Source organism: Phalaenopsis equestris, unplaced genomic scaffold, assembly GCF_001263595.1.
Source record: "Phalaenopsis equestris unplaced genomic scaffold, ASM126359v1 Scaffold000428, whole genome shotgun sequence".
In the NCBI taxonomy this organism is placed as follows: Eukaryota; Viridiplantae; Streptophyta; class Magnoliopsida; order Asparagales; family Orchidaceae; genus Phalaenopsis; species Phalaenopsis equestris.
Window position 1 is genome coordinate 2260532 of NW_018164869.1, and position 13998 is coordinate 2274529.

Consider the following 13998-nt stretch of genomic DNA (forward strand, 5'->3'; position numbering starts at 1 on the left):
AGGAAAATGATGGGTCCGTTCTACTGAGAGACAATAAAGCCCACAGGGTTGTTGGAAGTGGATCAATCAGGATAAGGATGTTTGACGGAGTTGAACGAGTACTGAAAAATGTCAGGTACGTACCAGAGCTCAAAAGAAATCTGATTTCTTTAGGTACGCTAGAGTCAAGCGAATGCTCGTTCAAGGCAGAGAATGACTACATCAGAGTAATCAAAGGCCCTCGTGTCGTCATACAAAGTGTCAGGAAAAAGGGGCTGTACTCTCTTATCGGAAGAACCGTGATTGCTAATTCTATGTACTGTTTGGACTTAGCAGACTCAAGCAAGAGCTGAGGGCCCCTCAGGGGCCAGGTGGAGAGAATCTTTACTTCGAAGCTTCTCAATTGAGGGTCAAGGTGGAGAATTGTTATTTTGACCCCCAATTAATGAACTAAGTTAAAATGACACTTTTGTAATGTGACACCGCTCACCTACGACATCTCACCTACCGTTCACCTACCGCTCACCTATTTCCCATCTACCACTCTCTTGCTTCTATAAATAGAGAGGGTGTGAGACTTAGGAGAGCAAGGGAAGAGATCTTAAGCTACCACAAAAGAGGAGAGTATAGCTAGAGAGCTAGAGAGGAGGAGAGCATCTTGAGGCCTTGTATTAAGGTGTCGCTTGAGAGGGAGGCCATAGAAGGAAGATGAGGGCTCATCTCTATGTATAAGCTATGTATTCTCCATTTCTTTTGCCTTAGTGAACTATTTGATTGATTCCCTCCCGTGGATGTAGATCCAGTTGGATCGAACCACGTAAACGATCTGTGTTTGCTTGTGTTCTTTGCGTTTCATTTCTATGCCACGAAGTACATATCTCACAACAGCGTATATTTGCTCATTAAACTTGTTCCCCAAATTCATCTCATCCTGCTTTCTTTTTATTGTGAAGCTGAATGTGTACATAACTTTGCTAAACTTTAACAAAAAATAATGGCAGATACCCTTTTTCTTAATATAAATACATAAATAAGTAACTTTAAAAAACCACTGAGAAGCATCAAGAATCATTCCCCTTGCAATACCACTCAACAATTCACCTTCACCAATTACATAAGTGGATTATATGAACATGTAGTAATGGCTTCCAATTCATCAGGAATATTTTTAGGTTTTCACTTCGTGAAAGTAACAGAAGTCTTTGCAAAGAGCTGAGAAGCCTGAGCGTGGATGTTCAAAACTGCCTAAGGCTCATCAGCTCAGGAATCAGAAGAGAGATAAATAGGAATAAAGTTTTTAGGAATGATTTTATCTGGGGGCATTTACATACATATCACACAATTATTATATATTTACATATCTCACATCTTATCATTCATATTTACACATTTAGCTCTCAAATCCTTAATATCACATAAAAGTAATGCTGTTATCACTTTTTAAGAGTGAAATACACATTTTTTCATGTAAATATGAAACTTTAGGCGTGGGATATGTAAATGCATAAGAATTATGAGCTAGTAAATTTCCCTTATATCTATTGCTAATGATTTCCTTTATTTGTCTTCTCTACCTCTGCTGGAAATTCAGGGTTCGAAGACCATACGTGTACGTAAATGCGAACAAGGCTGTGAAGCCAATGAGTACCACAATCATGAGGCTCACGTAGTCATCCCTGTACCCATAATGATTCATAACAATGTCTCTAATGCTCTGGTCTGCTTCACCTGGCACCTTCACCAAGTCGTGCAGGTCACTGTATTGCGTCACTATGAGCCCGTACAATGTCCATGCCACAGGGCAGCACCAGTAGTACCAAGACCACCATTTTGGAATTAGCTGCAGATCCAAAAGCTTTTTGTTAGATGATAACATTTTATGCATCATCTTAGCCTTTCTAATATACTATAGGTGTTGTTTTACTTACAGTTCTAGGGATGAAGAGTCCAGAGAATAGGTTAAAGAGGAAAAAGAAGCAGGAGGATAAGATTCCAGCGACTTGAATGTTTGGAGTTACAGCCACCGTCATCATCCCATAGTATGTGAAATAGAGGAAAGTGAGGAAGGAGATGATAAAGAACCACAAGAACTTTGAAACAGTCCACTCAAAGCTCATCATGGAGTACACCATAAGTGAATAATATGCTGTTTGGAAGAGCACATATGGCAGCTCAACTATCAACTGTATTTGAGAGTAAAGCAAATTATATCAGGCTCTTTCTATCTGATGATTGGTGCCAGCTTAATCTATGGCATAAGGATACCTGTGAAAGAGCATAGGGTAGATCCGAGTACATGCCTGCAGCCTTCTCACGATAGAAAACCGACCTCTCCGTTGTGATGGCTGGCTGTACTGTGGAGCAGTTACCGAAGCCAACGAATATAACTGCAAGGTACATTGCTCCGATGACAACAGTAATATCAGTGGATTTTTCCCTGGGTCCAGTTAGGAAATTGTTAGCTCACTCTTAGTGGCGTGTTTGGTGAACAAATGATTTTAAAGAAATGATTACTTTTTTCATTCATGAGCATGGCTTCTATAGAGCCATACAAATCTTTTGCAAATAACCGGTACACTTCTTCTATTTTTTCTATTTATAAGTAAACCCCTCAAAATAAGATACAAATCTCAACACTACCCTTTAAGATGGGTAAAAGATATCCACTAAGCCCATCTTGTTATATAATCTAGATAAATCTAACGACCTAAGTCTTTTAGTGAGGTAGTCAGCCACTTGCTCTCTATTTTGCGCATTTAGGTTCCCAACTTAAATCTGGATTTACTGCATCCAGAGGTACGGTAGATTTAACAGATTTACTAAATCATACTTGCAGCACAAGCACCCCCTTAGAACAAGTTGATTAGAATGGCAGCATAACAGAAATAATTTACATACCTCTGTTTACCAATCTTCCAAAAAATGGTTCCAAGAAGCAGAGCGGTGACAATGGTAACACCTAGTCTGGCGAGGTTGTACTCTGGGCTTCTCCAATATACTGACCAGTGCTTCCACAAGCAGATTTTGAACTGACCAAAATTGGATTGAGGAAATGGAGTTGGGAAGTAGAGATCAGTTGTACCAGGAAGTGGTTTGCTCAGCTCTCTAACCAATGCTGTGTTGCGCCTAGCGAAGGAATGAAGACAGAAGGTAAAATAGAAGAACTATGGAATAAAGGCGCAAAGAGAATAATAGTTTCTGTTTTTATTGGCTCTTGACGTACATATTTAAACTTGAAGATCTGTATATCTCTGCAAAATCAATTAGCAATCTTGCCTCAATGGAAATAGAACTTGCTTCCAGCATCCAATCTGCAGGGTTGCGTTCATTCTTTATCTTTTCAACTCCTGGAATATCCTATTAATGATTTATGAATGATTATTAGATCAAAGCAGTCTTCTCAGTCACTGAAGAGAAAAATGAAAGGAGTCAAAAAGTTTCAATTCAAGTAAAATTTCACTTTTTCATGCTTGTTTTGGAACTCATCCAGACAAATATCAAAATGAAGTTGATTTTAGAAGCACAGACCTCAAAATAAGAAATCAATTTCTGAGAATTCTTTCCTAAAGGTCCATAGTAAATGATTTGACCCCCTCTTTTCAATAGAAGCAGCTGTTTGAAGAAACTCGATTGTTAGAACCAGATAGACTTGAATAGAAAAATACATATACGCATATTAAACAATCTAACCTCATCAAAGGATTCAAATATATCAATGCTTGGCTGATGGATGGTACAAACAACAGTTCTTCCCGTGTCAACAGTGTTTCTCACTGTTCTCATCACAATAGCAGCCGCCCTCGCATCAAGTCCTGATGTAGGCTCATCCATGAAGATGATTGAAGGATTAGCAACCAGCTCCACTGCTATGGTCAATCTTTTCCTTTGCTCTGTGGATAGACCAGAAATTCCTGGTATCCCCACTAATGCATCCTTAAGGTTATCAAGCTCAACTAGATCTATCACTTCATCAACGAATCTCTGAAGATAAATAAATCAAAAGTTAAAACTTTATTGCATCTAAAACCTATTAGAATGAATGTTTCTTTCATATTTTCACTTTTCACCAACCTAGCCACAAACAATAGAAACTAAGCTTGATGAAGAAGGGGTAGAAGCTATACATACCATTTTTTCTTCTTTGCTTACATCACTGCTGAGGCGCAATAATGCTGAGAATATCAATGATTCTCGGATAGTAAGCTGAGGGGAGTGAATATCAAACTGCTCACAATAGCCTGATATCCTTGCAAAAGTTGCCTGATTCTTAGCATAGCCTGAAATTCGAATATCTCCTTCAATGTAGCCCCCGGTCTTTCTGCCTGCCAAGACATCCATAAGGGTTGTCTTTCCAGCTCCACTCACTCCCATAAGGGCAGTAAGAATTCCCGGACGAAAAGCTCCAGTAATACCCCTCAACAATTGAAGTTTATCTTCAGTAATTCCTTGCTCTTTCATTTCCTATCAAACCAAAAATCTCTGATTGTTCTATTTGTTTTGTAGTGAAAATTGAGTTTTTCATTGAAAACCACACACAATTAATCAAGAAAGAAAGAGAAGCTCACCGGAGGCGTATCAACATAGTAGTTCACTTCATTGAAAGACATGGAAAGTGGTGTGAAAGGAAGAACCATTCCTCTTTTTGAGGCAGCTTTTTTTGCTTGATTCTTGTATGCTTCATAATCACGCCAATCAGGTGAAGCATCACTATTTCGAACTTTTGATCCTTGTATCTTCATCTCAGCTGCATTAACAATAAATACCATGATGATCTCAGAAATTGTATGATTTTTTTCTAGAAATTCTATCAGTTTGCCGATATTTGTTTTATATTAATTAAACCCAACACACCCATATTATTTCTCTTACCTCCTGTTATAGATCGAGAAGAAGAATTTCTGGATGATAGAGCCCTTCTAATTCGTGGATACTCCATTGCCTCGACTTCCCCAGCTTCCATGATCTCCACTGCCTTGTTCTCTGATATGAGAGGATTTGGCTTGCCCAGAGCTATCATTATTCCCCCGCAAAAAAAAGAAGAAAAATTGAATGTTATTGATAATGCCAATCATTCGTGCATCAAATCTATTTAGCATAAATTGAGTGACTTACGATTTAGATACATGAGGGACAAAGTGAACATAGCGTTGAATAATACAGCATATAGGAAAAGAATGAAGGCTGACTTCCAAAACCAGCTCTCATCGGTGGAGACATTGCTATTCTCCAGGACTGCCACCCCCAATTTTCTGCCATCAGGTGCCTGCCATTTTTACTCAGGATCAGCCTGAAGGCTCAGATAATGGAAAAAAAACTTTCCATTTTATTCATTGAACAAAACAAGCGAACAAGCATGATATATTTTTGGGAATATTTACATTCATTCTACTGAATTCTTATGTATTTACATGTCTCACACCTAAACTTCAATTTTTGCATACCACCTTCACAATGTATGAAAAGGTATGTTTCGCTTTTAAAAGTTGAAACTGGTGGTATTTTTGATGTGATATGAAAGATTTGGGTGGTATAAAAGCAAAAAAAACTGAAGTTTAGGTGTTATATGTGAATGCCCCATTTTAGGAAGATTTAGCTAAGTTTGCCATGGCTACTCAACAGGAAGCAGTTACACTATCATAGGGTCTTAAGTTAAGGAGTATGGCTGTAGTTAAGACTTACAAGTTTGTCCATCCATCTAGGAGAGAACATCTCATTAATCGTAAGAGCAGTAAATGCATACGTCGTTGGAGAAATTTGGTAACCCCATTTCCACCATTTTGGTATCATCTCTGAAAAACATCATAACCTCTTTGTTTAGAATCCCGCACTTATGTTTTAAGGCTTTTAAGGAATACCACATTGTCCACACAACATTGTTAGTTCCACATATGGTTAAGGCTACAAGAAGGAGAACCTTTAGGTAGAATGAAGCCACTAACAGCAAACATGAATAGTGTAACGAGACATGCCAAAGTGTTCGCGGTTGTCAAATCTCTAGCCACTCCAGCCACAACCCTGAAGAGGCCTGCTGCCATCTGCTGAATGAGGAAGAAGATGATCAACTGCTTGAAGAATCTGCTCCAGGCAAAAGGTGTTAGAAAATATTACTGATTACAAAATCTCTTCCTTGCAAACTAGAATATTAACGGTGATATGAATTATGTAACAGAATATTAGATTCAAGCATGAAGCTTTTTGAGAATTCAAGTTTTAATGAATCGCCATGAAGTAGGTGGGCGACTTGCCTATCAGCTTCTGGGGCAAATCCTATTGTGAAGTATGTCATCATCACCCAAACTGCAGATTCTAGAATAGATATAGGAATCCGAATAATGCAATTTGGAACGCTGAAGATCCATGTTGGGTAGAAAAGGAGCTCCCTTTGCTTGTAAAACACAGGAAGCCTCAATAGAGCAAGAGCTAATTCAGCAAATCCATTGAACATGTTTACAATGACGCTGTATACGATTGCTCCAATGAAGACTGACCCATCAGCTTCATTCCTTGTATGCATGTTTGTCCTCAGGAAAACGGTTGAGGCAATCAATGCCAATATGGTGAGCTTCAAAAAAGAAATAAAAATAAAAAGTGGACATATTGAGAGCGCCCATAAAAAAATTGCTAGTTTTGATTTCTTAGAATGTACCTGGACTGCTTTGAAGACATAAACAAAGGAGTTCCTCTTGATCAAAAGCCATTCCTTTGAAATTGATACATTGAGGAGTTCCTTCACTGGCACAGAGCGCTTGTTGAACACCAAGGCTGCTCCATGACTCTTCCTCTTGTCAAAAGGGTATGAGAGATTATTCAGCAAACTTCTGCCAACGTGAAAGCGTTTGAAATATCTAACAAATTCTGTTGCAGAAATGTATCGATATGGTTTAGTCTTTTCTGCCCAATATTGTTCCTGATCCTTCCTTGAGGTAACCTGCCAAGAAATCCCAACACATATTTACAAGCAATCTCTTGAAAAGTACTAGTTTCCAAATATATTTAGCAACCAGATTTCACAAATTCATCAATCAGACAAGGTAAAGTTATCATTGTATGATTTTATTAATTGAAACCTTACCTCCTGCAAAAAGTCAGCGGTGCCCTTCCTCTCAGGGCATTTAAACCCACAACTCTCGAAGAACTCGAGGGCATTCACTCGCGGACCCTGGTAGACTATTTGGCCGTCGGCCAGTAGGATTATGTCATCAAAAAGGTCAAAGGTCTCGGGCGCCGGCTGGAGGAGGGACATAAGTATAGTGGCTTCACCTAGATGCACAATTTGTTGGAGGCACCTCACAACTTGATATGTGGTTGAGCTATCCAACCCTGTCGATATCTCATCCATAAACAATGTCTTTGTTGGCCCTATAATCATCTCACCTGAGAAAGATTTGTCCCATTTATTCCCATATTTTTTTTCACATAATAGAGCTAAGATGCTAAGAAACTACATGCTCGAGGATCTTTCTTACTTCATGGCATTCATATCTTGAAGTTTTCAATTTATTCTTTAGGGGCATTTGCATTCATAACATCCAATTCCTATGTTTTTTTACATATTTAACATCTTCATTTCAATATCTTTCATATCACATAAAAAATACCACTTTCATAAATTCTAAACAGTTAGATACACCTCTTCATGCATCGGTAAGTTGGTATGTATGTAAAAATTGAAGTTTAGGTGTTAGCTTCGTAATTACATAGGAACTGAGTGGTATGTATGTAAATCCTCCTGTTTTTTATCTGCTAGTTTTCAAATGAAAATTAATGTCGATGACCAATTTTTCAAACCTGTAGTTAGACGTTTCTTTTGTCCTCCTGATATTCCTCTCCTCATCTCATCACCCACAACAGTATCAGAACATATATCCAGTCCCAGAATCTGCATTTCTCCAATTGGCACAAAAAGGAATGAATTTTCATGAGCTTTTAATTCATGCAGCAAATAACCAGCTTTCTTACCCTCAATGTGTAATCTGTTTGAAGAGTGTTCTTCCCACCTCCAACAGAAATGGCCTAAAAAAATCAAACAATTATTATAAACAAGGCCTAAACATGGCTTACTGTGACTCTAAAATTTACATATATACCTTCATGAACAAATCCACTTCAGGGTCAGGCAATATGCCCTCAGCCTTCTCCCTTCTGGTTAACTCACTCAAAAGTTCTGAAAAGCAACAAAAATACAAATATAAGAGCTCTAATATTAACTACTAAAAAAAAAAGTTCTCACAATACTTTATACAGTCAATTAAAATGTTAAAAACTCGTGCTATTTTCATTGCCGCGGATTTTAAATCTCTTCATTTGTTACGCTGCAAAGGCTTTTATTAACAGTTTTAAATATTTTTATGTATTTTTCAAAAGTGCCTTTAAATAAGTACTGCCATTTATTGATTATCCATTTATTATTTATTTTTGTAGTTGATGCGGAAAAATGTACATGAATGTACAAATCAGTACCATTTCTATCCCCCACGCCCTGACATTTGGAAGAGAAGTCGAGCGTCTCATTCACAGTCATTTCACCGGCATGCACATCATTCTGGCTTATGTATGCTGCTGTCTTTTGTGGGACAAACTCATGGAGCTTATATCCATTGTATGTTATTTCACCTCCCATCTGCATCATCATCATCATCATCATCATCATCATCATCATCACATCATCATCATCAGTTTTGCAGCAATATTAAGTAGCCATTAACTCACTTTTTTATATTTATACCACCCAACATATCATTGTTTTAACTTTTAAAACGTGAAATGCATCTTTGCATCCATAGGTAAGGTGGTATAATAGATACTTAGGTGTTAGATATTTAAATACATATGAAGTATGTGGTATGGTTGCACTGCTACTTTAGTAGGAATAAATATCATATGTGTGTGTGCGCGCGCGCACGCGCGTGCTTGCGCGTGCTTGTCCATTTATGATATTATGTAGAAACCTCGAGAGATGGGTCAAGTTTCCCTGCCAATGCACGCAACAGTGTCGTCTTTCCTGAAGATGGAGGGCCTAAGAGTAATGTCATTCTGCAAGATAATAACATAAATGATTACTCTTACTTTTTTTTTTATTAATGTTTGGCTGTAAATATAGTATAAAAATGATTACTTTGAAGATCTTATAATTCCAGAGATATCCTTAAGGATGTTGAGAGTAGCCATTTTTGTAAATTTGACACCAAACAACCTAACAATTGATTCTGCAATATTTATGGTGGCATTGAGAAGAGTTGGCAAAGCCCTGTTGCCCACATGACATTTAGCCTCCACACATAGGTTCTCAAATCTGATCTCCACAGTTGGAAGGTCTATGCCAACCCTACAAGAAAAGTGCATTTGTATGAATACTTAATTAGCATTCAAATTCATCAATGTTAATATTGATTTTCCATTCTCTACTTATGTTAAGCTCCCCATAAAAGGGGGAACATTTGCTTACATACCACTTCATTTTTATTTACATATCTACCACTTTTAAACTTCAATTTGCATACATGCCATCTTACCTAATGCATGAAAATGTGTTCTTCACCTTGTTAGGAATTTCACATTCATCATATCACACTCCTAAATACTTATATTTTGGGGGCATTTGCATACAAACCGCTCAATTCCTATGAAATTACGTATCAAACACTCAAAAATTGCTTTTTTTTTTTTCATTTATGCCATCCAAATCTTTCATATCACATCAAAAATACCAAAATTTTAACCTTTTTAAAGTGATATACACCATTTAATGCATAGGGAAGGTGGTATTTATGCAAAAATTAAAATTTAAGTGTTAGTATGTAAATACATAAGAATTGACTGGTATTTATGTAAATCTTCCAAAATAAAAGAATCATCCAACCTTTAATTAATAATAAACATGCGAATGAATACATAAAAATGGACAATTTATTTTACAATAAATATTTGGGATAATTACATAAAGACCCCCCAAGATATTTTCATGAATTCATATAGTTTATGTAGAATTGCTGAATGTATTGGAATAATTTTTATTTTCCCCTCTAAAAAATACTCTATTAATTGCTTATAAATATCCTAATATTTTGTCATAAAACTATTCTTTAATTTATCTTATCCACAAATCCAAATTGCCTAATTAAAAAAAAAAGAGAGATTTACATACATGCCACACAATTCTCATGTATTTACATATCTAACACCTAAAGTTTGATATTTATACTCATACCAACTTGATGTCATAAACCTTTTGTATAAAAAGATGTATTTGACTTTTAAATTGTTACTAACTGTGGTTATTTTTATGGGAGGTTAAAATTTTGAGTTTTATGCATGCAAATATGAAAGTTAATTAGGTGCTAGCCATGTAAATACTTAGGAATTGTGTGCTATATATGAAAAATGTTCCCAACTATTATGTATTAATATTTGAAACTCATTCATGCATTCATAGTAAAAACACCCATGCCGTGCATGCGAGCGTGAGAGCGTAATGCAATTTTGACTACAATCAAGGGCCCGTTTGGGGCAGCTTATAAGTGCGGCATAGTTTTTGAAAACGCCGCATAACCGTTTGGTTTGCGTGTTTTTAAAAACGCTGTCTGTCACGTTTGAGTTTTTTACACTAAATGCAAGCCGCAAGTCGGCCCCGGACTGCTGGTTGCTTATCCTAAAAAACATAAGTTTCAAAGATTCTTTTAGGCGTTTCCTAAATGCTGCTGGATTCTTCTTATTTTTATCCGAGAGAGAAATAGAGATGTGCCGAAACACTTGACAATATTAGAGCAAACAAATTTATAGAAAATTGACTTAATCTTTGAAGAAAATCTAACAAAATACATTTGAGATTTAAGTTATTTTAATTTAATGGCCGGCATATGCAAACAAAATTTTACAGAATCAAAGAAATCAGATGAAAAGCTTATGAAATATGTTACATATTAAACCTTAATTGGGTTTTAGTGTTGTTTTATATAATGTTAGAGCAAGGCCGGGTCTCATACATTTTGTTTTTGATACAAGGTATGGTCAATTAGAAGGAAGAGTTTAGGGGTATAATATGTAAATACATAGGAATTGGATGGTATGTATGTAAATGCCACATAATAAAAAAATGAAATAGATAATAGAAAACCTTTAAAAACTGGCTGTGCACTTCAATTTTGATAATTAAAAAATAAATAAAATCATGGGATTTTTTCAGAATTAATAATTGACTAAATTATCATAAAATATGCTAAAAATATAATTTCTTTGCTGCCAGCCGGGGTTAGGAAATGAGAGTTTAAATAATGCAGATCTCTTGCAAGTTGAATTTTAATATTGGTGGAAAATCTTAAATTTTTATTGAAACAATAATAATTCTGATTAATTAGAGTTTGTTAGGGGCAGCAGTGTGGCAGCGGTGCAGTGCTGCACTGTATTTTGTCTGTGTTTTCAAAGAACTACGGTAGAAAGCTGTGTTTTACAATATAAGTTGGCTAAGTGCTGTTGTTGCTAGAAAACTGAAGTCTGACTTTTTAACAAAAAAATAAATTGTAATCGTCACCCTAGGTTTTTGAACAATAACTTTTTCTATTGCTGTAGCAACTTCACTGTTGTTTCTTCAAATAGTTGCAGCTGTCCCAAACAAACGCTTAATACATCAATCAATATTAATCTCATTTAAATTTTAAATACTATGACACTTTATTTTACTAACTATATTCAAAATAATAATAAAAACTATGTATTCAATTAAAACAAAAACTATAGACATGCACGTGCGCGCGCGCGCACACACACACGCTCTTAAAAGACATTATAGCAAATCCTTCCTTTCTTCTTTCCTTCTAAAAATTAAACGCAATTGACCCATTCCATGAATGCTACGCACTCCCAATCCATCACATGCATCTTAAAACAAACAACATTTACTCTCATGCATGCAATTTATCTTTGTTTCTCTCTGCAAAATCATATATAATCGCATGAAAATCATTCATGACACACACACATAGATAAGTATATCAATGATAATCAATCATATCACTGTAAAAATATACCACATATACGAATATGACATTCTTCTTCTTCAAAAAGAGAGTTGGAGAGTTAAGAAAACAGTACTTGTCAATCCGATGGCGCAGCTTCTTAAGAAAAGTATCATTGTCCTCCTCAGCCTCCTTAAAAATGGTAGCAATGAACTCCTGCCTCTCAGCCAGACCCATTTTCCCCACATCCACAGCCTGATACTTGTAATATCTCCTCGCATCCTCGCTCGCCTCGCAGCTGTCCAGCGCCCGCCGGATCAACCCCGCCCGGATCACCCCCGTTCGCTGCCGGTCGTACGTCGGCAGCTTCTCCAGCGCCGCCCATCGCAGCGCTTCGTCCTCCATGGCTCTCGTTTCGCTCGCCCTCGACCGCGAGAACACCCCGTCGAAGCTCGCGGAAGGCAAGCCCATCATGTGGGAAGCCCTCTGGCTTATGCTTATGCTCTGGCTGCCACTCCAACTGTAGTCCATGCTGTTCATCTCTCTGTTTCTATTTAGCTTCCTATTCTTTCTGATGAATTGCAGTTTTCTCAACTGATCATTAATTACACTTGGAGCTGTTCTTGCTTCTTCTTCTTCCTTCTCCAGCAGCACAGAAGGTTTGGAGATTTGAAGAGAAGCAATGTATATATATATATATATACTCTGTGATTATGTGGAGATGTGCTCGGTCTACTAATTAATGCTTTTATATATATAGATTTTATATAAGAATATTTTTAGTCAATAAATGGGATTGTTTTAAATGGATAAAATAGATTTAAATAATATATAAGGGATCATTATCCATTTTATATATTTGTATTAGTGTTATGGAACATATTTATAATTAGTGAGTCAAGTTTTTTTATATGCATTTTTTTTTGGCTGATATACAAAATGATTAATGTGGTTTCTAGGGGAATATAGGGTCTGTTTGGGGCAGCTTATAAGTGCGGGCGTTTCATCAGCTTATCTGAAACTGCGTTTGAATTTTTACACCAAACGCAGGCCGCTGATCGACCCCCGCCACCGGGGCCCGGCACGCGGGCCGCGTTTCAGGATAAGCAGCTTATCCTGAAATGCACAAGCTTTCCCAAACGGACCAATAGTTTTATGACAAATTAAGACCAAGAATATTTATAATATAGGCTGACAAGTTTGATATTAGTCTCTCTCTCTCTCTCTCTCTATATATATATATATAGGCTGACAAGTTTGATATTAGTCTTGACTCTAAGTCAAGACTAAATTCAAATGAAGTATTGTTTAAGGACTGTTCTGAGATAGATAGATGATGTGTAATCATAAGAACATAGTCAGAACTTTCTTATACTAGCTCAGATTTAACTTTAAGTTTAACTTTTCCTTTTTGACCTAATCTTAATTAGAATTTGGTCATCCATCTTCAAGCCATCATAGAGACTGAAGGGACCAACTCAGATTCAACCATAACTCGCACATGACCAAGCCTTATGCTAAATCAAATTTGCCCAAAACCAGCCGTGATCATATTCTGAGCTAATTGGTGAGGCTATCAATGTTTTCTTTTTCAAATAGATGCAAAATTGCTCCATAGATTCATTGAGATTGGCCTAACCCAAGCCTTTGCTTGACTAAAATTTATTGTGAACCAAATTTAAGCTAAACTATAGCTTGAGTTTAGGCGCATTAAGCCACTGATTTAATCCTGAGTCCTATTAAGTAATTTGTATGGATCAAACATTTCTTAATTCATTATCCTAAATTACTTATTGACTCAATCTCTCACTGTCTTGAACCGACGCAAGCCCAAACTAATTAAATGGGTTCAAATAAACCAAACCATCATTGTAACCTGACTCGACCAAGCCTAGGGTTGGGTTTTCTTAGCCCTAACATAACTCTATACATTACTATATTAGACTTAACCCAAGTTGTTTAAGCAATCGTAAACTTACTAACCTAGGTTACATTAGCCTAGTACCAAATTATAGAAGTTAAGGCCCATCATTTGTTTCTAGAACTCTAACATGGTTATCCAACTTCA

At 36.7% G+C, this 13998-nt stretch overlaps 1 protein-coding gene and 1 long non-coding RNA gene across 2 annotated transcripts in view; one reads left to right on the forward strand and one right to left on the reverse strand.

Annotated features, from left to right (window-relative positions):
• The window catches only part of LOC110027391, a 29075-nt gene extending 20604 nt beyond the window's left edge, over positions 1-8471 (forward strand). The window contains exon 3 of the long non-coding RNA XR_002294337.1: positions 8401-8471. This is a non-coding gene — a long non-coding RNA (uncharacterized LOC110027391). The remainder of the gene's footprint in view (positions 1-8400) is intronic.
• On the reverse strand, positions 1358-12598 carry LOC110027389 (ABC transporter G family member 42-like). Its single transcript, XM_020728789.1, has 23 exons — positions 12067-12598; positions 9095-9304; positions 8928-9012; positions 8440-8599; positions 8067-8143; positions 7939-7992; positions 7768-7858; positions 7052-7353; positions 6626-6907; positions 6225-6541; positions 5894-6054; positions 5659-5768; positions 5092-5242; positions 4849-4989; positions 4545-4723; positions 4108-4440; positions 3670-3960; positions 3508-3591; positions 3203-3336; positions 2878-3105; positions 2245-2416; positions 1908-2162; positions 1358-1819 (listed from the first exon to the last, which is right to left on the reverse strand). Exons 1-23 carry the CDS (start codon positions 12468-12470, stop codon positions 1550-1552), a joined length of 4491 nt encoding a protein of 1496 aa, XP_020584448.1. The 5' UTR covers positions 12471-12598; the 3' UTR covers positions 1358-1549.
• Positions 12599-13998: the final 1400 nt, after the last annotated feature.

Coding starts and splice junctions, on each gene's coding strand:
- LOC110027389 (XM_020728789.1), bottom strand. CDS start 12,470: ATGAACAGCATGGACTACAGTTGGAGTGGCAGCCAGAGCATAAGCATA. Junction 6,542..6,625: donor ATGTCTTCAAAGCAGTCCAG/GTACATTCTAAG, acceptor TCTTTTTTGAAG/CTCACCATATTGGCATTGAT. Junction 5,769..5,893: donor TGGCTTCATTCTACCTAAAG/GTTCTCCTTCTT, acceptor GATGTTTTTCAG/AGATGATACCAAAATGGTGG.